Genomic DNA, 24,713 nt, shown 5'->3' with positions numbered 1-24,713 from the left:
GTAAAACGGAAGTAACACACTTGCCACTGATCGGAATGAGTCATTTTGGGGAGATTTTCTTCGGCATTGCCTTCACTGGATTACTGTCATACTGTTTGCTGAAGGCCTACCTGATCTATCTATCTCTGTTCTAGCTGCTGTTCACACTTCACTTCGCTTCCCTTGACTTGGCTTTTTGTTTCCGATGTCACATGGAAGTCAGTGGCTATGGGAAAGCCCCTCTCTGTATATTTTACAAGCCCTTGTCCCACACTGGTGCCTCTGTGCTCTTATAGGCCCAGACACACAGAGCAGGATCATGAGTCTCTCACAGAATTTCAGCCTCAAGACTTTTGAGAAGTGTAACTTGGTCAAAAAAAAGATTGATTTTTACATTCTCCCATCTCAAGAGGTTATTTCAAAAATGTGCCTATTAAGTGCCAAATAAAGTAATAGTAACAGAGTTGATGATTTCTTCTGAAATCAGTCATGAATCCCCTTTTGACGGGGAATGGAAGCTTATTGTGTGCAAAGGGAAGTGGCAATTGAATGCAAGCTTCACAAAAAAAAATGTTTTAAGTTCCCTTAAATTTAAATTAAATTTAACTTGGCAAGTCCGTTAAGAACATATTCTTATTTACAATGATGGCCTAGGAACAGTGGGTTAACTCCCTTGTTCAGGGGCAGAACGACATAATTTGACCTTGTCAGCTCGGGGATTCCATCCAGCAACCTTTCAGTTACTGGCCCAACGCTCTAACCACAAGGCTACCTGTCTCCCAATTGAGGGACGTAAATGAATCACTAATCACATAAAAATAAATAATAATCTTCAGAAATGACTTTGTAAAATCAACAAAAAAACTAAGGCAATGATGGAACTTGGAGACATTTTTGGATTTAAAATCGTCCTAGAAGTGACACATGGTTGGGGGACATGTCAAAATGCAGAATTCTGTTGTTGGCTTTGTTTGAACAAAATGCAGAATTTTGGCACTTTACCAATATTTATTTATATTTATGATTTATATAATTTTCCATATGGTCTATATTAAAAGGCACTTCATTTAATATAACAGTATTTTAAAATTCAATATTGGCGCACAATTTCTAGTTAAAATATCATAGGCACTGTTTTCATGTAACAACCCAATTATGTTGTGCTGGCCTGTACACGTTTGGGAGAAATTAGCAGTTATCATTCAGATTTATATATGATATTGGTTACTGAATGGATATTTAACCAGAATTGTCAGTGCAACTCAAGCCCACGTTAGCCTACAGAGCTAATAGCCTAACTCTATGTACATATGACTGGGTAAACTCAATACTGTTTTTGATGTGGAGCGTGTTTAGCCATGGGGTTGTGTCATATTCCGTGAAGAAACCAGGTAATTATTTCTAGCACTGCACTGATCACCTATGCTTTAAAGGTAATCAACGGAAATGATTTTCCTTAGATCGTCATGGCACTGCTGAACAAAAGGTTTGTTTTCCTATGTACTGTCCATTCATTACAGGCATGGGACTGGGTAGAGGCGATGGCACCTGTTGTAACATAGACCTCATCCCAGGCCTCTGTTTACTCACTCCAAGTTACGTTTGGGTGTCTTTAGAATTCTACCAGGTCCTGGTGTTTACATGAGATTAGGTGTCCTGTTTGATTCACAGTGCTAGGTGAGGTTGGGTTGCCATGGTTGGCTCTGTTCATTCAGGAGTGTTGGGACGGAAGGTAAACGATGGCGCTTGCTGCTGCTACCTGTTATTGTAGGGCTAATTAGAGCAGGATATGGCCTCACCTCAATTAGCCGGAACGCTGGCTGGGTATTGTGGGAGGAACGAGAAGGAGAGCCATCTACAGTACCTAAGCTAGAGCGCTTCGCCACTGGGCCTGGATCTGACTGTTTGTTCCCACAGAAACGTACTGAGTGTGAGTTATGGAGATGGATCGTGTCGTCTTTTGAGTCCTACTGACACTACTCTTGAAGTGAATGGGGTGGTACACCTGCTCATCAAACATTTCATTCCAAAATCATGGGCATTAATATGGAGTTGGCCCACTACCTGCTGCTATAACAGCCTCCACTCTACTGGGAAGGCTTTCCATTAGATGTTGGAACACTGCTGCAGGGTCTTGCTTCACTTCAGCCACGAGCATGTGAAGTCAGGCCCTGATGTTGGGCGATTAGGCCTGGCTCGCAATCGGCATTCCAATTCATCCCAAAAGTTTTTGATGGGGTTAAGGTCAGGGTTCTGTGCAGGCCAATCAAGTTACTCCACACTGATCTTGACAAACCATTTCTGTATGGACCTCGCTTTGTGCACAGGGGCATTGTCATGCTGAAACAGGAAAGGGCCTTCTGCAAACTGTTGGCACAAAGTTGGAAACATATAGAATCATCTAGAATGTCTGGTATACTGTAGTGTTAAGATTTCCCTTCATTGGAATTAAGGGACCTAGCCAAACCCATGAAAAACAGCCCCAGGCCATTATTCCTTCTCCACCAAACTTTACAGTTGGCACTGTGCATTCAGGCAGGTAGCATTCTACTGGCATCCGCCAAACCCAGATTCGTCCGTCTGACTGCCAGATAGTGAAGCATGATTCATCACTCGAGTCCAATGGCGGCAAGCTTTATTCCAATCCAGCCAACGCTTGGTATTGTGCATAGTGATCTTAGGCTTGTGTGCGGCTGCTTGGCCATGGAAACCCATTTCATGAACAGTTCTTGTGCTGACGTTGCTTCCAGAGGCAGTTTGGAATTCAGGAGTAAGTGTTGCAACTGAGGACAGACGATTTTTACACACTACGCTCTTCAGCACTCGGCGGTCCCGTTCTTTGAGCTTGTGTGGCCTACCACTTTGCTTCTGAGCCGTTGTTGCTCCTAGACGTTTCCACTGTACAATAATAGCACTTACAGTTGACCGGTGCAGCTCTAGCAGGGCAGAAATTGTACAAACTTACTTGTTGGAATAGTGGCATCCTATGACAGTGCCATGTTGAAAGTCACTAAGCTCTTTAGTAATGTTTATATGGAGATTGCATGGCTGTGCTCAATGTTATACACTTGTCAGCAACGGGTGTGACTGAAATAGCCGAATCCACTAATTTGAAGGCATGTCCACATACTTTTGAAAATATAATGTACATAGACACTAACAGCCTTGTTCTCTTTGTGGATTTGTTGTATTCTTCTGTTGAACACTGATGTATCATTTAGACTAGAGAACAATCAACACATGTTTTATTTTTCGAGGCTAATTTCCGAGTTTGTTTTCATCATCCGCATTGCTTTCGCAAACCTCTTATTTCCTTTTGACTCTAATGGTCTAAGTGGATTTTTTCTTGAATGCAATCCTACCTGTTAACATCCAATGGGCTCCAGACCCACAATGCAGTTGCAGTATGGGAGAGGCCTATTGCTGATTGGCACTAACAGCTCTCTTTCTATAATAACTCTAAATGACTGACTCCCCTGGCACACATAAATAGGCCCGGAATATTTTCAAAAGAAATCATTTAATTACATTTGCTAAGTGGTTCAGTCTGGCGCGCGCTGCGTCAGGGCTTTGAGCCATCGCCGGGCGTCAGAAGGGGAGAAACGGCGTTTCAATTAGTGGGATTGCCTCATGTTCGGCTGCGTCTGCTTCCACAGGCTCTGGGACTACTCCAGGACCGAGCAGCCGCTGCTGGAGACCCTGGAGCACCACTCAGAGTTTGTCTGTGGCCTGGATTTCAATCTGCAAATCCCCAACCAGGTCTGTCTCACTATTGTCTAACTATCATCTCACTGGTCCATGTATTTATCTCAGCCACAGAACTCAGCCATTGGACCCAACTTCTGTGGGGGGAAAACGCTTCTAGGGGTTCCGACACAGTGACATAACACAACAGTGGACACTTACCCCTGCAGGCCCAGCACGTTCACTTAGAGAAAACACTACTTCTGCCTTTTCCTGAGGTATATGTTGTACTGAAGAAAACCGTTGCATAGAGTAAATGTATCCTTATAAAGTCCACTGCAGTGCTGTTCTATCTATCTATCTATCCGTCTGCATTACAGTAGCCAGCATCACATTCTCCCTCACAAAGTGTTTGATATCAGTCCAGGTATCAATCTAGCTGAGGAGCCATATAATTGAAAATGTCACTCTCAGTTCTTCTTATTCCTAACCCGTACCTAGCCTCTACTGTTGGGTCTCTCATGGCTGTTTACATTGTTCAGCCTGAGAGGACTGGAAAATTGACTGATAGGATGTAATAAGCTCTATTGTAAAGACTAGTCATTACTGGGGTTGTCATTTTTCATATGACGCTGATAGCCTTCCTGTATTATTCTCTGGAGAAAAAAAACGTCACGCACAATTTGGCATAAACACGACTGTGGGTATACAGTGTCCATATAGCCTGTGGATCTACACACACATACACACATCGAACAAACACACCCACATTCCTGGAAACTTTCAAAGTTGACCAGTAAACTACCAGAATGTTGGTATCTTTCAAGGATTTGATGTAATCTATCACACGACATCTAGTGGCCCTTTAGGGTACTTCAGATGATCACAGGTGTCGAATAATATCTAGTCCTCTGTGTGGCTTTATCACCTATTAAATAAGAAAAAATGTAAATAAAGAATGACAAAGCTGTAAAACATATATATATATATATATATATATATATACACACACACACACACACACACACACACACACACACACACACACACACACACACACACACACACACACACACACACACACACACACACACTATCGTTCAAAAGTTTGGGGTCATTCATACACTTCATTGTTTTTCAAAGAAAACATCAAATTGGATCAGAAATACAGTCTAGACATTGTTAATGTTGTAAATGACTATTGTAGCTGGAAACGGCAGATTTTTTTATGGAATATCTACATAGGCGTACATTATCAGCGACCATCACTCCTGTGTTCCAATGGCACGTTGTATTAGCGAATTCAAGTTTATCATTTTAAAAGGCGAATTGATCATTAGAAAACCTGTTTGCAATTATGTTAGCACAGCTGAGAACTGTTGTCCTGATTAAAGGAGCAATAAAACTGGCCATTAGACTAGTTGAGTATCTGGAGCATTTTGATTACAGGCTCAAAATGGCAAGAAAAACAGCACTTTTTTCTGAAACTCATCAGTCTATTCTTGTCCGGAGAAATGAAGGCTATTCCATGCAAGAAATGGCTTTAGAAGCTTCTGAGTGACAACAGCTAAGTGACAACATTTGAGTCAATTGGAGGTGTAATTGTGGATGTATTTCAAGGCTTACCTTCAACCTTAGTGCCTCTTTGCTTGACATCATGGGAAAATCAAAAGAAATAAGCCAAGAAATAAGCCAGAAAAAGAATTGTAGTCCTCCACAAGTCTGATTCATCCTTGGGAGCAATTTCCAAACACCTGAAGGTACCACGTTCATCTGTACAAACAATAGTACGCAAGTATAAACACCATGGGACCATGCAGCCGTCATATCTCTCAAAAAAGAGTTGCGTGCTGTCTCCTAGAGATGAACATACTTTGGTGCGAAAAGTGCAAATCAGTCCCTAAACAACAGCAAAGGACCTTGTGAAGATGCTGGAGTAAACGGGTACAAAAGTATCTATATCCACAGTAAAACGAGTCCTATATCGACATAACCTGAAAGGCCGATCAGCAAGGAAGAAGCCACTGCTCCAAAACCGCCATAAAAAAGCCACACTACGGTTTGCAATTGCACATGTGGACAAAGATCATACTTTTTGGAGAATGTTCTCTGGTCTGATGAATCAAAAATATAACTGTTTGGCCATAATGACCATCGTTATGTTTGGAGGAAAAAGGGGGAGGCTTGCAAGCCGAAGAACACCATCCCAACCGTGAAGCACGGGGGTGGCAGCATCATGTTGTGGGGGTGCTTTGCTGCAGGAGGGACTAGTGCACTTCACAAAATAGATGGCATCATGAGAAGGGAAAATTGTGGATATATTGAAGCAACATCTCAAGACATCAGTCAGGAAGTTAAAGCTTGGTCGCAAATGGGTCTGCCAAATGAACAATGACCCGAAGCATTTTTATACATTTTGTTACGTTACAGCCTTATTCTAAAATGTATTACATTGTTATTTTTCCTCATCAATCTACACACAATACCCCATAATGACAAAGCAAGTACAGGTGTTTAGAAATGTTTGCAAAAAAACAAAATATTTAAATTTACATAAGTATTCAGACCCTTTACTCAGTACTTTGTTGAAGTACCTTTGGCAGCGATTACAGCATTGAGTCTTCTTGGGTATGACGCTACAAGCTTGGCACACCTGTATTTGGGGAGTTTCTCCCATTCTTCTCTGCAGATCCTCTCAAGCTCTGTCAGGTTGGATGGGGAGCATCGCTGCACAGCTATTTTCATGTCTGTCCAGAGATGTTTGATCGGGCTCTGGCTGGGCCACTCAAGATCATTCAGAGACTTGTCCCGAAGCCACTCCTGCGTTGTCTTGGCTGTGTGCTTAGGGTCCTTGTCCTGTTGGAAGGTGAACCTTCGCACCAGTCTGAGGTCCTGAACGCTCTGGATCAGGTTTTCATAAAGGATCTCTTTGTACTTTGCTCTGTTCATCTTTCCCTCGATCCTGACTAGTTTCCCAGTCCCTGCCACTGAAAAACATCCCCATAGCATTAGGCTGCCACCACCGTGCTTCACCATAGGGATGGTGCCAGATGTGACGCTTGGCATTCAGGCCAAGGAGTTCAATCTTGGTTTCATCAGACCAGAGAGTCTTGTTTCTCATGTTCTGAGAGTCCTTTTGGTGCTTTTTGGCAAACTCCAGGTGGGCTGTCATGTGTCTTTTACTGAGGAGTGGCTTCCATCTGGCCACTCTACCATAAAGGCCTGATTGGTGGAGTGCTGCATAGATTGTCGCCCTTCTCCCCAGTAGGTGGGCCTATGCCCTCTAAGGCCCATCCATGGCTGCGCACCTGCCCAGTCATGTGAAATCCATAGATTGGAGCCTAATGAATTTATTTAAATTGACTGATTTCCTTATATGAACTATAACTCGGTAAAATCTTTGAAATTGTTGCATCTTGAGTTTATATTTTTGTTCCGTATATTATTGTAAAAAAAATAAAAAATTAACAATCAACTCAGTGAATACCATTGGTATTCATGAGGCTTTCAGCATGAAATAACCGTAATATTTTGACCATAGTTCCGATAGATTACGATAAAAAATGTATCCATTTTCTGTTAAATTACCAAATTTACTGAAGATTCCGGTAACTTTAGTAAATGACCATTCAGCTTTGCAACCCTACACACACACACAGGGGACTGCCTGTGGTGCAGTCTGCGGGGTCTGGACGGTAGTTTCCACAGTCAGGCCTGACGTCAGCACATAGTGATGGATGAAAGACAGCAGGTCAGAACTGTCAGTGAGACATCACAGCTAGGCTGTGACTCAGATAACGGCAATCAACTACTGCACAGTTCACTTCTCCACCTACATCACACACTAATACAGGATATCTCAACTGTGCATATATTAGTAAAGGAATTAGACTAAGACATCCTATATTTGTTCAATGTTTGTGTCAGCGTATCCTTTTTGGATTACCTTGAGGATGATCTTGAAGTATTTTTTCCCCTTCTTCTGGCAGAAGTACATTTCGTAGAAAAGTAGATGGCATTTAACATTCTCTTTTTATGCAGTGGGTATGGCATCTCAGTCATCCATTTAGGTCTTGTACTTGACATAATTTCAGTTACCCCCGTAAAGTTCTGTAAATGTAAACATTTTTTAAGGATATACCTTAACTTGGAACAGCAATCAAAATTACTCAGATACCCCGCTTCTAATTATTATGAATGATGACGTCCCCTGAGCCAAACTCGTCTGGGGGCTGAAAATCTCTTTCTGGCAGATGTTTGCCAGTTGCACATCTACTGCTACCAATGGAAGTCGTGCCTACCCAGCACAGCTACACAAAAGCTTGCTTGGCACTCCAACCAATTTGTTGGGATAAGTGTATTTTTTCAAGCATAAATTTTTCCTCATTTATTTTTTCAGGCACAGGTTTGTCTGTTGCCAACCTGCGGGGGTGCAGGAGGGTACGGTTACCTGTGCCAAGAAGAGGGAGCATGCAGTATCGGAGCGGGGGAAAACTCCTACAGCAGTGTTTCTCTCCCGCCCCCCTACCAGTGGAGAGAATAAACCGTAGGCTAACGCACACAACCTCCATCTCAACATGCCAAGAAGATACAGCCTTGACACAGCCCACTACCCTCTCCAGTCTCCACATGACTGGAAGTCTCCTACAGTACAGCCCGCAACTGTCTCCCTCTACCAACACACAGCACATCACTGCACACACCCGCATCCCCTTACCCTCACCCCAGCTAATGTGCAGAGTGGTCCCCCACCCTCCCACAGACTAATGCTGCATGCAGTCACGCGTGTCTGATTGATCCCCTCTCTCCAGGTTGTGCTAGCCTCTAACCAGCTCTATTGTTGTTGTGCTGTGAAGCGCACCACACCACACAGCACAGCAGCCTCCCCTGCATAGACCCTCCAAACTGCAGTAATTACATGTTAACAGCTCCTTACAGAGGAGCAGGAGCTAAGCTGCTTGGATGCCAGGCAGGGGTAATACATCACAGAGGGGAGAATATGACAGATATTCTAACATCCAGATGAAATTCAGGGAGAGACTCAAAGTTTTCCTCCCCTAGAATAGGTTGGAGAAATCCGGTTTTGGAGAAAGTTGAAGTATAGGATTGGACCTCTCTGTTCTCTGCCACCCAGCAGGGACTGGGGACAGGGACACCCCTCAGAGGTCATTCCTCCTCCTCTTCCTCTTTTACCCTCCAGACTGCTGCAGCGCTGGCCTCTGTGGCTTTCACTTTGTTTTGCAGTAAAGTAATTAATGGAGGACATTTTTTTCCTTCAATGGCTGAGTCACGGGCTGGTCTGCTTGGCAGTGAGGCAGATTCTCCTCTGTAGTACTCAAGAATAATGAATTCCCCCCTCCCACCAAGGTACGGAGAGGAGAGGAAAGAGCTAAATGAAGTATGGCGCTCTGTTGGAGACATATGTCTTCAGAACTAAATCATACTGGCAGAATTCTATAGCACCGTGTTTGTTATTTTATGACCCTCCATACTTTATTGTTCATAAAAGCTAAATAAACTTAGCCTTTTATTTAAATATATGTGGACAGATAGGCCAGTATATAATTTGTCGTGTGTGAAGACTTTTTTTGACTGCCGTGCCACGGAGCTTTCGGTCTGTGGAGCTAAAAAGCACTGATCAATTTGCCATGCTATTGAATAGCATTTTTATTGTCTTTATAAAGACTAAATGAAAGTGGACCGTGTGTAATTGAGTTGATAACCATGACATTCTGTACTTCTGATAGTGTTCAAACTAATAACGAACCCCACTAAGGCTCAAAAACATGTCTCCACATTGTTGAAAAAGCACTTTAACGCCTTTTGAGGCATCAATGCAATGACTGCTTGAAAAGCCAATCTCCACTCAGACACTGTACTCGCAGTATACAGAGTAATATTGAAAATGTCTAAACAGTATGCAATTCTGTCTGAACAACAAAAAATGGTGTCCTCACACCGAGACACCATAAAATGTTCACTGCTATTATAGGAACAGCAGACAATTGTGGACCAAAACTACCCTCGACACTCTCCATCCAACTCTGAAATCCCGCCCATTGTATGAATGTGACTGACCATACAACAAGTCACATGCATCCTAATATATCATAGTCCTCTGTCTGACTCCAGTTTGAAACCCAACAAAGACACATTGTCTTATCATATGAAATCACATGAGGACGTCATCTCCATCACTCGGATCACGTGGAATCTAATTTTGATTTGTGCAATCTGTCTTTTTGTCCACAGGTGGTGGACTGCTCCTGGGATGAGACGGTGAAAATCTACACACCTCTATGCCTGGCTGCCCCTCCGCCTAGCGCACGGTAGAGAGCTCATAATTGCCCTGCCGCAAGGAACAGGAGAGAGGACTCTTAGGACGGCAGTGGGTTGCAATCATGGCCGTGGCGTTTGCCAAAGCTTCACTGCGGCTTTCATAATGATTCTACTAAAAGGGGTGCTGTGGGAACGCGTCATCCTAGCCCGCACACACAACAGAGTCTGAATACAGATGGGGAAGGGGGATTCCTCCCCGTCTGAGAGAGAGAGTTTTATATGAAGGTTGCTCAACTCAAACACGTGCCAACAAAATGCCTGATGATCTGCTGTTTGTCCTTATTGTCGGTAGAATTTATGGTCATATTGGTGTATTTAGTGATAGTGTACTGATTTAGTGAGGGGTTGAAATGCATTTGATTATTTACTTAATTTCTCTGCGTCCTCGACCGAGGAGAAACAAACCTGGCCATATACCTCGACACACAGGCTTGAACTCTATCCATGATCTTGTCAGACTTTCCATTGCATTAAAATGTTCATTCTACGGTTATGAAAGTAAACGTCATGAATGCCCTGGTGGGAGAGGTGAGGGGAGAGAGCCCTAATTTAGCCCTCATCAATCCCAGCTTTATGCTGCTTTATGCATATGAGTTGGGCTGCCGATTGGTGCAGCGTTCTAAGGCACTGCGTCTCAGTGCTAGAGGTGTCACTACAGACCCTGGTTCGATTCCAGGCTGTATCACAGCTGGCCGTGATTGGGAGACCAATAGATTTAGAGTTTGGTCTTCATTGTAAATAATCATTTGTTCTTAACTGACTTACCTAGTGAAATAAAGGTTAAATAAAAAATAAAAGCTGTTGAGGCCTGAACCAAATGTTCTCTGGAGACTGTTTTTTTCTTCTTCTCCTTCTGTGTGAGTACATTTCATAATAAAAGTGACTGCACACAGGCGAGCTGTCTGGCATTGATTGCACCAATCTGAAATGGGCTCCAACCCTCTTGGAATTAGTATTTTACAATCTTCTTTGCTATTACTTATTTTTTTGCATATAGACTGAAGTCATTGTCTTTCACCGGTTTATTATTTTGCCTATAGGGCTACGTTTATTTGAGTGTTTGTTTTGGTTTCTTTATGCTTGTCTCATCAAGATTTGCTTAGCGCTATGGACTCATTTGCAATCACACTGGATGCATTCTTATCACACATAATTCCTACTGGTCGACATGGGAAAACTTACAAGGGAAATATATAAACAGAGTGTGCCTTTCTTTGCTTAAAATGGGATTTTATCATGAAACATACTAACTTTATGCCTATAATGATCCTCCATCATTTGGATTTTTCACACTGGAAGCTGGATTGTCGTGGTCAAAATCAATCTACAGAGTTTTGTTTTAAATACATCAGACACCGTAATGCATGGTTGAGGTAACACTATAGAGGAGGGTTCCCCTCAAAACGTTATGTCCCTTGAAGAAAATTAACTGGGTCCATGTGCCCTGGTCCCCGTTCATCGTGGCACTACAATTTAGTCTAATTTACGCCGATTTCATGCGTTTGCAAAGCGTTGTAATTGGTCCGGGGACTGCAATATGTAAATAAAACAGACTGGTAAAGACCTTCAAAGTAAGTAGGCTGGTTCCTACGTCCGTTATTGTGGGTAAAAGACAACCAACCACAGTTGCGGCAAATGTGTTATTCAACGTGGCAACTTAAGCGCTCAAGTGTTGCGCTCATGCAGCTCTGTTCTAGAGGTAATATACTGTCGCGTTTACCCATATGCACTGTAGTTTAGTTCTTTCACAACAGCTCACCTCGCAGTCTCTGTGCTGTATCCAACAGCATGTGACACCAAAGTAAGTAAGCTAGAACCTCACGAACAGAAAAGGTCATTTAATTGATGAAATACGCATATTCAAACATTTGCGTCAACATTCCCAAGCTTTTTTATCTTCAACGTTTTGGGACCAGCCTCTATTTGTTTTACGGACCCCGTTGTATTGAAAGGTCCTGCTTGCAATCGATTTTTTTCTTGACATTAATAACTTGGACATTTACAGCTGTGCTCTCAAGGAGAAAGGCTGTACAGTATACACTTTATTCAAAGGGACTGAGCGCACAATAAGGACTCACCGTTATTTTCCTTGCTCTTGCGTAAAGGGAAATTCAAGGCAACCATGGAAGTTTGTAAAGGTCGTTTTCTTGGTATCTCCGTCGCTGTTGCTCATGGATTTTTCTCGGGATCGTTGAACATTTTGCTAAAATTTCTCATCACGACTTATAACTTCAACTACCTCACTCTCATCCAGTGCCTCACCAGCACATTGGCGGCGGTTACACTTGAGATACTAAGGAGACTGGGAAAAGTAGACATACCCCCGTTCAGCCTTCAACTAGCCAAAGTCTTCGGAAGTGTTTGTATTCTGTCCACATTACAGTCCACTCTGACACTATGGTCTCTCAGAGGACTGAGTCTACCCATGTATGTGGTTTTCAAACGTTGTCTACCGTTGGCCACCCTGGGTATCGGCGTGTGCATTCTGAAGAACGGAACCCCATCAGTGGGGGTCATAACGGCGGTGCTCATCACTACCGGGGGAGCAGCATTAGCTGGTAAAATTACACGTGTTATATTATACTTATACATCAAGTTAAGTAGGAACGAAACATTATGCTTTATTCTAAATTGCCTATCCACATGGTGCATATTACGCAGTTAAAAGTGGTGAGTGTATGGGCTTCAAATTACTGCATACAAGCGATAATTCATCCGAGAGCCAATATTACAAATACACCAACCTGCCCACTGGGCACAGACGTCATTTCAAGGTTTTGTTGTGATTTAAGTCTGGTTGAGTTCTCAACTAACTTGAGTTCAAGTAAAACACAAGTCACTATGTCATTGGATATATATATAATCAAAATTCCCCTTTTCAGTTGATTACTTTTTGCAAATCCAATCAGTTTTCTACGTTGATTCAATGTCATCACATATGTATATCGTTTTTTTAAATGACGTGGAAACTTGATTCAACCAGTTTTTGCCTACTGGGGATTACAAAAAAACTAGTTAAAGTGATTCCTGTTTTCTAAAAAGGTGCCATTGTAAAGTATACAGATGCAGAAGTTCTGAATGTTGCTGATACTGTGAGGAAAATGCGCCACCTTGCTCTGTCCCCATTGCGCCATCATATGGATAGGATGTGTTAAAGATGTCTCCACACTACATTATAATAACTTTCAGAAGAGCCATTACATCCGCACCGCAAATTGGCCAGTGTTACCTTGTGTTGGTTTTTCAGTGTAAAATTTCTAGACTTGATTCAAGAGTTATCTGTGGAGTTGGACTTATCACACCCGTTACTGAGATGGTTATTCCAGTTTAGATGGTTTAGGTGGTCTCATTGAGCAATCTTCCTTACCTTGGCAGTCATTCTGAATGCAGATTGCAGGTGATTAGAAGTTAAAATTGTTGGATATCATCAGCCACTGTGGATAGATTCCAATAGGAATTACATATCACTTTGCAAGCCAGCATAAACTTGCCTGATTTGACCTCCAAACAAGGAGTTTCAGACCACAGGTCTTATGATATATGTAATGTGTTGCCATAAAGAGTTTAATTTCAATGATAACATATTCACACGGGCACTGACTTGATGAAGGCTACAGGACTGAATGCCATGGAATGTAATAACTATGTCACTATCAAACACAGTCATGGATGGTACTGGTAACTCCACAATTCATGGAAAAGCACACTGGGAAATATGCAAATAAGGCTTTACACCCTACAGTGTTAAAGCAACACCCCAAAACGAGTTACTACAACACTACAGGGGTTAATTCTCTAACACTGAGAGTAATAGCATTAGCTCTAAGCAAAGTGTTAGTAAAGTGTGGACCCATATAGACTGAAAAAGTGTTATATTTAACACTCAGAGAGCTGATCAAACACAGGATAATTTTTGACAATAAGAAAGTTTTGAGGAAAAAAAGTAATTGCGTATTTTCTTTTGCTGTTCTCTCACCACTGCGGTTCTTATTGTGACACGGTGTCTGTGTTAACTCAGGGTCTGGTGACGTGACGGGTGACCCGTTTGGCTACGTGACGGGCGTCCTGGCTGTGATCATCCACGCCTCCTACCTGGTCCTGATCCAGAAGACCAGCATAGACAGTGAATATGGCCCCCTCACGGCCCAGTATTCCATCGCCATCATGGCCTCCCCAGTTCTCTTAATCTGCTCCATCGTCAGCATGGACTCCATCAACATGTGGAGCTACACGGGCTGGAGTAACCCCTTCATCTCTGGCATCTTCTCCATCTGCATCCTCATCGGCTGTGCCATGAACTTTACCACGCTGCAGTGCACCTACATCAACTCGGCCGTCACCACCAGCTTCGTGGGCGTGGTAAAGAGCATCGCCACCATCACAGTGGGCATGGTGGCCTTCAGCGACGTGGAGCCCACCAGGCTGTTTGTGGCCGGCGTGGTGGTCAACACGGTGGGTTCAATCACCTACTGTATCGTCAAGTACTTTGAGACCAGGAGGAAGACCCTCTACCAGGACCTGGAGGAGCAAAGCAAGGACGAAACTCTGCCTGGACAGCCTTACATCGATAAGAAGCCACCCAACGGAGACTTGGAGCCCCTGCACAATGGTCGCAGAGGGTCTGACGGAGGATTGATTGAAGGATCTATCCCCACACAGGAGCACCTACTCAATGATCAGCGCCTAGGTGACTACCCACCTCAAGACACCAGTAACAGTATGGAGTTTGTAGAACTCCAGAGAGAGGCCTTCCATAGCGAGAACCGGGCCAGCCCGTCTGTGAGTGACAGTTACGTGGGGGTATGGAGGTCCATCCGTAACCTGAAGTTCTTCAAGAAAGACACCTTAATAGATAATATGGAGGTGCAGAGCCCTTGATGGGGAATCTCTATTTTCAAAGGATGCATGTTTTGTCAGTCCTTTATGTTTCTATTTGTTTGTAAGACTGCTTTGACATTGCACACTGATGAATGTTTTGAGATCGTTTTTTTTTTTGAGCAAACATGCTCTTATGGAAGCAAAAAATATTTTTAAGAAGATGGAATGTTCATATGAACTGGATAAAAATACTGACTATTCTTAAAAAAAACATTTGTTTAAATGTTTTATATTGATTTTATCAGTCATATTAATAACAGGTGAATAATTGATAGTACATCGTGTAAGGTTGAAATTGGTATGTTATGACATGTTATAAAAAAAAATATGAATAATTTATTTGCACGTAATGTTACTGCCTGTCCTGATTCTGTATGGTCCATGAATTGTGATGTTTGGCAAGTGAGAAGAACAATAGCAACTGCCATTTGCATGAACAATGCAAAGTCAATTTAAACCATTTTTATGAAACTGTTCCACTGGGAAGTTGGCTTCTTCTTTATGATAAAACCATTAGAGTGAAATGCATGGTAATTGTTTTAGCCATATTGCCTTTCCATTGAGGAATCTTTTTGAATTACCAACAATAGATAGCTGTTGTGATAAGGTTCACTTATTATCAACACTATATAGGCGCACTGAAAGCATCTCCCAGGGGCAGATTGTGAGGACATCATTATGGGTAGACTACATCGATCCTTAATGTCAATATTAGATTGGAAAGAGAATTACTTCTGTCTCTACAGAACACATGGCTCATTAGTCAAAGTAAACCACAACAATTCCCGTAGAGAAGATCTGAGCTGTTGAAGAAAACACAGCTATTTCACATCACCCCCAAGGAGGATTCCTGTGTCGTGATTCAAAGTAATACTGTATACATATCTGAAAGCTAATGCATTTTCCAGCATGTTTTAGAATACTTCCTTATCTAAATGCATGCAGTGAGAGGATGTTTGTGTCCTTCCAGAGTACCTGCAGTGGAGAGGAGAGGGAGAAGCGTGAGCAATCTGTCCCCCTTACCAACCAGAAAGAGGCCTGCAGTCAGCACTTTAGCTGCAGGAAAATCCATCCCAAAGTGCCTTTGAAATCCTTCAGTGGGACTCTGGAAGTACATATAGACCAGGGGAAAAAATAACCGGACTTGGAAAATAAAAATAAATAGGCGATTCTGATTGAGAAAAAGGGGAGTTTTTTCCGCATCCTCTCATTTTGGGGGGAAATAGAGATGAATTCAGACAAATGTACAGGAAGGGAAATAACATGCACACATCGGAGTGGTTTTTGAATTAAACAATATTCAACATTGGATCGTCTGCTGCACTCCAGTATTGTCTACTTTCAATTATGTTATCTAGGTGTTTCTCTATGTAGACCACTGATTGTGGAATCAATCACAGAGTGATAGTTAAACACCTCATTAACCAACTCTGCATGGATTCTCCATACAATCCATACCATACAGCTACACTTTCTAATGTTGGCCTGCCCATCAACACAGCCTCTATCTCATCCCCTTTTATGTGATAGGCAAAAGGTACTTTAATAAAAATGCCATCTTTTTAGGAGACTTTCATTCCCATTTCCCATTTTTGCTAGCAAACAGTTTACTGGAAGTATTTTACTAAGAAATGCCATGGTAGAGAGAGGGGGGGAGCTCGTCAAGATTGGAATAACACACATAGGATTGATTATACAATTATATGGTGATTTCATTATGCATATATACTCTTTATAATTTGTAGAACAAAATAAGATCCAATGTTGGAGGGCATGGAGTCACTACCTCCACATCTAAAGGACTACTTCAAACTACATTGCAGTGTGCAGAGTAATAAGAGAGGGCGGAGGTTCTCCGTGGAGATGAAACAACTTAGAATACAGCTGTACCACAACAGTCCTTCCATTCCTGCAGGAAAAATTATCCTGCCATCCCTAGTACCCTCCATTGGTACCTTGCCCGCACTATTGCTTGTTTCACTATATTGGATCACTCCAATATATTGGTATCACTCCGCAGCAGAGGGATACATCCAAGGTGAGGATTTACAGATTTACTTCCCTGTACACCTGTGTCACGGCTGGGGTCCGCCCCTATATATAGACCCCATGGCGACGACACACGTTCTCTTTCATTTTCTCGGCGGACGTCCGTATGGTTTGAGGTAGAAACTTTCGGAGGTTTGCTTGGTAAGTCACTGGTAAGTGTAATAGATTGTGTGGAAGTATACTCACTGGCTGTTTGCATTCTGGAGAAGCTGGCCATATGGCCAGCCCCTCCTTTTGAGCGCTCCACTCTCTGCGCCGGTTGATCTGTTTTTCCCACCCGTGGTTTTGTTAGCGTTACACTACGACTCTGTGTGCATCCATTAGAATGGTGGCTCTTGCTGCCACAAACTATAATTTATTTTACACAACTTGCCGACTGACTTGTTCTATGTGTGTGTTGTGAATTGCTTTAACATGCTGTTCTCTGCTGATTACCCTGCAGCTCTTTTTTCTTGTTCTTTCCCCTGCAGAGTGTAAGAGTAGAGTGGTGGGCTTTCCACTACATTGAGACATTCACTTTGGAGTTCCTTAACGGAGTTACTCCATCATATGGTGCTGTTTTCACTGCTTGGATATTAAACCGGTAGGTAAATATTGCAGTTTGGCGTAAAACAAATAAATCAAATCCATTACCTGGTTGCAGTTTTTTTTGTCTGCCTGCTTTCCCACACAGGTCCCATTTTTTGCAGAGGTACTGGGTAATTTATCCCTCACCGGGTTCCTATTCCTCCAAGCGGGTCACTTCATAAGCTCTCCCAGGGCATCGGACCCCTGCTCCATGGCCTTGTTGGCTTGGCTGAGCTTATGGCTTCCCTTTGTGGCAAGTGTGATGTAGGCATCCCCCCTGGGGATCTGCATACCTCGTGTTTGCACTGCCTGGATTTAAGCCACGTGGAAAGGGCGGTGGAGCGCCCTACTGGATGCCTATTTTGTGTGGTGTTCTCAGAACGCCTGCGCCTGGCGTGATTGGAGGCCATGCACAAGTGGGTCGGCCAGGCTCAGGCTCACCTGGGAATGAGCTCCCTCCCTCAGGAGTGGTATGCCAGCAAGCTGTTAGTCCCTCTGCTGGGCCCAGTACCCCTACCAGGAAGTGTGGCTGGAGCCACCGCCCATCTGCTGCCAGTCCTGAACGGGGGCAGGAGTCGGACCACTGGAATCACCTTGAATGGAGGGCACATGCCCTGTGTCAGGAGGTTGATAGCTTCAATAGCGACGACAGCTGTTCCCTGTTGGCCAGTGATAGGCTGTTCCTGGGGGATGATGCTGGCACTGTTCCCCACCATGAGCGGGGCTGACAGGTCATCAGGAGCCTACTCACTCGGGTAGCCACTGCACTGGACATCAAACTGGTGGACAGTGATGACTCTCCATCTGTCCCCATCCCTGCTGAGTTCCGTGCGGCCTTGCAGGAGAGCTGGGCCTCTTCCAGGGGGCGCTTCCGACTCAGCAGAGAATGGACCATGGAGCTATGTTACGGGCGCAGAGTCACTCGGCCTCTGGGAGTACCCAACCATGGACACTATGATTGCTGCCATTGTCCTCCCGGACAGGGAGATTATAGGGCGGAACCCAGAACTGAAGTCTTTGATGCAGACTTGAAAGCCACATTTGGGTCTCTCTGCTCTCTTGGCCGCCTTACCAATGCAGCCATGCTGCTGCAGGCCTTCCCCCCATCTCACTATCCTGGTGAAGAGAACAAAAACAAACAGAGAAAAGGAGAGTCATACATTCCCTTTATCCCAGGGATCATCAACTAGATTCAGCCGAGTGTCTTTCGTTCTTGAGCGGAGGGCCAAATAAAACCGCCCATGGGCTAGTTTCATCCAGCAAGTTGGGGGAACCCTGCTTTGTCCTCACTGTCACTCAGAAACTAATTCCAATGTCTGCCTGGTGATGGTTCTGTTCAAAACAAAACGATTGTAAAATAATTTCAGTTCCAACACCTGGTTCTAGCTCGTTTGAAGTGTAACAATGCAGTACATTAATTTATGCAAACTCTGTTCATATATGCTCATCCGTGTTCTAGCTCTTCAAGTAAACAAATACCTCCTCTGCTTTCTCAGATGCGTTGTCCTGAATGATTAGCTAGCTACTGTTTGCTATTTTTCTGGCACGTGCAGAATCTGATTTATTGATCTACAGTAGCTAGCTAACGTTAGCAAGCGATTCGCCATTTTGCAGAAAAATATAAAATATACTGTATATATCGAACTAGCTACTATTTCTCTCTTGCCAATGTGAAATTATAAAATGTATTAAGAGAACAGTAATGGGTTAGCTATGGTTAATAAACTAAATTATATTTTTTGCAAAGTTAGCTTAGCCATATCGCGCAAGTTGACTGCTCCACTGCTCCCGTTCTTTGGATTGCATCTTCCCAGGTCCCGGTAGTGTAAGATAAACTCTGAGTTGTGTGTATTGTCAGTCTGCCACCAACAGTCTGTGACCTGTGGGTCAGAGCATGAAATTCACCGTCCAAGTCTGTGTGACAGCTTTCCCCTACATATCCCTTTTATCATAGGATATTGGTCGTCCTTGTATTGTGCTGACTTAGCCCACCAGCTTGTGTGTGTGTGTGTGTGTGTGTGTGTGTGTGTGTGTGTGTGTGTGTGTGTGTGTGTGTGTGTGTGTGTGTGTGTGTGTGTGTGTGTGTGTGTGTGTGTGTGTGTGTGTGTGTGTGTGTGTGTGTGTGTGTGTGTGTGTGTGTGTGTGTGTGTGTACATACTCCGGTACTGACCGTGTCAAAATATCAATCAATCAAATGTATTTATCAAGCCCTTTTTACATCAACAGAAACCCAGCCTAAAACTCCAAACAGCAAGCATTGCAGATGTAGAAGCACGTGGCTAGGAAAAACTCCCTAGAAAGGCAGGAACCTAGTGTTGTGTCTTTGGCTATGTCGGATTAAGTGGTATGACATGCTATTCTATAAAATAATTTATCCGTAATTAATATAACCTGATTGAGCTAATCATGTAAATGTAATTAACTAGAGAGTCTGGCACCATGAAGGAATATTTATAGAGCTGCCCACCTGTCCAACATCACTACTCTGGACGACTCTGACTTAGAATACGTGGACAACTACAAATACCTAGGTGTCTGGTTAGACTGTAAACTCTCCTTCCAGACCCACATCAAACATCTCCAATCCAAAGTTAAATCTAGAATTGGCTTCCTATTTCGCAACAAAGCATCCTTCACTCATGCTGCCAAACATACCCTTGTAAAACTGACCATCCTACCAATCATCGACTTTGGCGATGTCATTTACAAAATAGCCTCCAATACCCTACTCAACAAATTGGATGCAGTCTATCACAGTGCCATCCGTTTTGTCACCAAAGCCCCATATACTACCCACCATTGCAACCTGTATGCTCTCGTTGGCTGGCCCTCGCTTCATACTCGTCGCCAAACCCACTGGCTCCATGTCATCTACAAGACCCTGCTAGGTAAAGTCCCCCCTTATCTCAGCTCGCTGGTCACCATAGCATCACCCACCTGTAGCACGCGCACCATCAGGTATATCTCTCTGGTCACCCCCAAAACCAATTCTTTCTTTGGCCGCCTCTCCTTCCAGTTCTCTGCTGCCAATGACTGGAACGAACTACAAAAATCTCTGAAACTGGAAACACTTATCTCCCTCACTAGCTTTAAGCACCAGCTGTCAGAGTAGCTCACAGATTACATAGCCCACCTATAATTTAGCCCAACAACTACCTCTTTCCCTACTGTATTTTTTTAGTATTATTATTATTTATTTTGCTCCTTTGCACCCCATTATTTTTATTTCTACTTTGCACATTCTTCCATTGCAAATCTACCATTCCGGTGTTTTACTTGCTATATTGTATTTACTTTGCCACCATGGCCTTTTTTTGCCTTTACCTCCCTTATCTCACCTCATTTGCTCACATCGTATATAGACTTGTTTGTACTGTATTATTGACTGTATGTTTGTTTTACTCCATGTGTAACTCTGTGTCGTTGTATCTGTCGAACTGCTTTGCTTTATCTTGGCCAGGTCGCAATTGTAAATGAGAACTTGTTCTCAACTTGCCTACCTGGTTAAATAAAGGTGAAATAAATACAATAAAATTAAAATAAAAAAAAGATCAATACCCAGATCTTTTTCCCATCTAAGTCGGGGTTTATCTAGCTCAGGCAGTGTTATTCCTGACATAAGAGCATCGTAAACACGGGAAATGGTCTTGAACAGTGGTTGGTCTGCGTGGCAGAGTTGTTCAATAGGTGACATCTTAGGTAGGTTCCATTGTCCCTTGAGAGTCACCCTAATAAAGTTTCGTAGTTGTAGGTAGCTAAAGAAGTCCCTGTTAGGGAAGTGGTATTTCTGTTTCAGCTGATCAAAAGACATAAGAACTCCCTCCTCGTAGCAATGTTCCAGAAGAGTGATCCCCTTTATCCGACCATGGTCTAAAGTTACTATTCTGGAAAAAACATAGGGATTGTTTCATAAAGGGGTTTTAGGGGAAAGGAATCCCCCTCATCTGAACAGCTCAGTCAGTTTACCATGGCAGGTCAGAATGTAAGATTAAAGGGTTGTCTGTGATGGTTTTTATAGATTTTCTGTCCCATTTGTGAAACAATTCTGCCCCAGTGTCATCATTTACCTCAAGCTTTTCAATGTTCAACCATGAGGGAGAGGGACCATTGTCAAACCTCTGAGCCAGAAACCTAGACCGTGCAGCCCAGTAGTACATTCTAAAATTGGGGAGGTTTAAGCCCCCTTGACTGTAATCAAGGGTCAGTTTATCCAGGCCAACCCTCGGGGTTTTGCCGTGCCAGATAAACCGTCTGGTCAGCTTGTCGAGAGAGGAAAAAAATGCTGCAGGAACAGGGATAGGGAGAGATTGAAACAGATATAGAAATTTGGGCAGGACATTCATTTTAATTACATTGATTCTACCCAGTAGAGTGAGAGGTAAGTCCATCCATTTACAAAGGTCACCCTCCACCTTTTGCAACAAACTGGCCAGATTGAGTTTATAGAGGTTGTTCAGATTACCATCCACCATTATGCCCAAATATGTGAAGCCCATAGGCGACCATCTAAAAGGAAAGAAGGTCACCTTTATTGGCATGGCTCTGAACTCACACACTATGAGAGCATGTATAACACCTCAGCGCGTGGACAGCCTTCTTCTTCAGCAAAAATTCCAGTTGAATGCGTTGAAGGTACAAATGTTCCAACAACTGATGGACATGCTCGTGGCGGCCTCTGCGCTGACACCGTTAAGCCTGCTCTCTTTAAGGCCACTACAAGTGTGGTTTAACGACCTCTGCTTGGACCCCAAGCGGGACAGAAATGCCAAAATACGGGTGACAAGAGCATGCTACTCTAGCCTGTGGCCGTGGAGGAAGTGCCTACCTGACTACAGGTGTCCCTCTCGGATCAATTCTGGCAAGGCGGGAAGTAGCGACGACCTAAGCTTGGAGCAGTGTGGCGACACAGATCTGTAAGGGGAGAGTGGTGCCCCTCGCTGGAGGAAAGAGCACATCAACGTGCTAGAACTTCAGACAGTTTACCTCTCGCCCTGAATCACTTTCTGTCGGTTCTCAAACACAAACATGTCCTGATATGATCAGACAATACATCGACAGTGTTCCACATCAACATCAAGTGGTAACAAGTTCTGTACGGTCCCTAGAAGTAGTCCAACAACTGCTGACATGGGCCCTACCACATCTGGCCTCCCAACAAGCAATTCGTCTCCCAGGCAAGGTGAACGAGGTGGTGTTCTTCTTATCATGCCAGAAGCCGCTCCTGGGGGGATTAGACACTTCATCCGCAAGTAGTGAAGATGATATAGCAGCAGTTTGGACCAGCACACCTCAGAGCAAACATCACACTGCTCCCTCTGGTTCTCTCTGTCAGAGTCCAAAAGCCCCCTGGGCATGGATGCCTTAGCCCATAGAGGGCCTACTGTATGCTTTCCATCTGACCCCCCTGATCTTAGCAACGCTGCACAGGGTCTCTCAAGCTCAGCACAGGCTGCTGCTTGTAGCCCCCAGATTTCCAGCGAGACCCTGGTTTCCAACCCTCAGTCTTCCAGAGGAAGAACCTTGGCAGCTCCCTCACAGACAGGACCTGCTCTCACAGTTGGATGTCAGGAAATGGCATCCCAGACCAACTACAGCTATGGATGTGGCCTCTGAAGAGCCCAACCCTCTACAGATTGGCGTGTGAGTGAGTTCCACATGCTCTCTGTGAGTCCTGTCTGCCTACGATGGAAGTCAGACGACCTAGGCGTGACCTTATGACCCAATAAGGCCTTTTTACCTACGGTTTTATCATCCCTTCACATCAATCAAGCCATCGAACTGGCGGCCTACTGCCCCCTTCTTTCCAGAATGCGGAGGAGGAGCAAGCAAATGTCCTGTGTCGAGTCCGTTCCCTCAAACACTATATGCAAACCTCGGAGCACTACAGGAAGTCAGACCAGCTGTTTCTGTGGTTCGGTGGGAAGTCAAAAGGCCTTCCATTGTCCAAGCAGAGGCTTTCACACTGGGTTGTGAATATCATCGCTCAGGCCTACAAGGGTTTAGAGCTCCCTGTCCCAGAACGTGTGATATGTCGCCACATCCTGGGCTGCGCTGAGAGGCGTCCCCCTGAATGAGATATGCGCAGCTGCTGCCTGATCGTCGCCCTGCATGTTTTCAAAATTAAACAAGGTTAACGTCACATCCTGCCAAACCATGGGCTCTGCGATTCTTCGAGTGGCACTGGCGCATTAATCAGAGGTTAGTAGTGCTACTCCTCGCAACCTTGATGGTATGAGTCATCCATACTTTCAACCGTACTGGCGGTCTGAAAGGTATGAAGTAGAACGGAAGTTACAAATGTAACTATGGTTCTATGAATACCTGGAAGACCGTCAGTACATTCCTGTCACTCTGGATCTTTTGGCGAAAAGATTCTCTGTACTCCATACATTTTCCCTGAGACCCAAAAGTACTCCTTACATTTTGAATGCTTAGCAGGACAGGAAAATTGTCAAATTCACACCCTTATCAAGAGACCGTTCCTGGTTATCTCTAATGCCTCTGATCTGGCGGACTCACTAAACACAAATGTTTTGTTTGTAAAGATGTCTGAGTGTTGGAGTGTACCCCTGGCTATCCGTAAAAAAAATAAACGGTGCCGTCTGGTTTGCTTAATATAAGAAATTTGAAATTATTTATACTTTTGATACTTAAAACCAAATACTTTTAGACTTTTACTCAAGTAGTATTTTACTGGGTGACTTTCACTTTTACTTTGGTAATTTTCTATTAAGGTATTTTTTACTTTCACTCAAGTATGACAATTGGGTACTTTTTACACCACTGTATATAGCCTGCCTAAATAGCTGCATGTAGGCAAACTCCCCTCCTGAAAAAGGTACATGAAATCTCTAGACTACCTGTTCTCGTGCTTATGTTTTCTTTGATTACTCTTACAACTGAAAAAGTACTAAGTTTGTTTGAACAAGCGGTAGCAGAATCATGGAGTGACTAGCAACTGGAAGGCTGTAAAGTGTAAAGTACTTAATGGAAATTCTTTAAAGTACTCCTTAAGTAGTTTTTGGGGGTATCTTTACTTATTTATATTTTTGAAAACAAAGAGTCGCACACTATGTATATACTCACAGTAATTTACTGGGTAAACCACCAACGTTTCTGCATCACTGTTCCTTCTCTTTGTTTTCATAGCTTACGGTTTATTCACCATTAGTCAGCACATTTACACTAAACCATTTTCTCCAGCTCATGCTTTTTGT

The 24,713-nt window shown here is 43.5% G+C and overlaps 2 protein-coding genes across 3 annotated transcripts in view; both read left to right on the top strand.

The window, feature by feature from the left end:
- The window catches only part of pex7 (peroxisomal biogenesis factor 7), a 29,740-nt gene extending 18,882 nt beyond the window's left edge, over positions 1 to 10,858 (top strand). The window contains exons 9-10 of one of the 2 annotated variants that reach the window (XM_046298320.1): positions 3,636 to 3,738; positions 9,916 to 10,857. In XM_046298320.1, the coding sequence (XP_046154276.1) occupies positions 3,636 to 3,738; positions 9,916 to 9,996 (184 nt within the window). In that variant the 3' untranslated portion in view covers positions 9,997 to 10,857. Of the gene's footprint in view, positions 1 to 3,635; positions 3,739 to 9,915 lie in introns of both variants that reach the window. The other variant, XM_046298321.1, reaches the window with a different exon arrangement.
- An 807-nt stretch (positions 10,859 to 11,665) lies between these two features.
- LOC123995899 (solute carrier family 35 member D3) lies at positions 11,666 to 16,179 on the top strand. Its single transcript, XM_046299567.1, has 2 exons — positions 11,666 to 12,560; positions 14,021 to 16,179. The coding sequence occupies exons 1-2, from the start codon at positions 12,125 to 12,127 to the stop codon at positions 14,878 to 14,880; spliced, it is 1,296 nt and encodes a 431-aa protein (XP_046155523.1). The 5' UTR covers positions 11,666 to 12,124; the 3' UTR covers positions 14,881 to 16,179.
- Positions 16,180 to 24,713: the final 8,534 nt, after the last annotated feature.

This window comes from Oncorhynchus gorbuscha, linkage group LG14, assembly GCF_021184085.1.
Source record: "Oncorhynchus gorbuscha isolate QuinsamMale2020 ecotype Even-year linkage group LG14, OgorEven_v1.0, whole genome shotgun sequence".
Taxonomy (NCBI): Eukaryota; Metazoa; Chordata; class Actinopteri; order Salmoniformes; family Salmonidae; genus Oncorhynchus; species Oncorhynchus gorbuscha.
This window is presented reverse-complemented; position numbering and strand designations above follow the sequence as displayed.

Bases quoted from the DNA above. Each gene is read 5' to 3' on its own strand.
- LOC123995899 (XM_046299567.1), top strand. From the start codon at position 12,125: ATGGAAGTTTGTAAAGGTCGTTTTCTTGGTATCTCCGTCGCTGTTGCT. The intron at 12,561-14,020 runs GTAAAATTACAC...GTGTTAACTCAG, and splicing joins CGGGGGAGCAGCATTAGCTG to GGTCTGGTGACGTGACGGGT.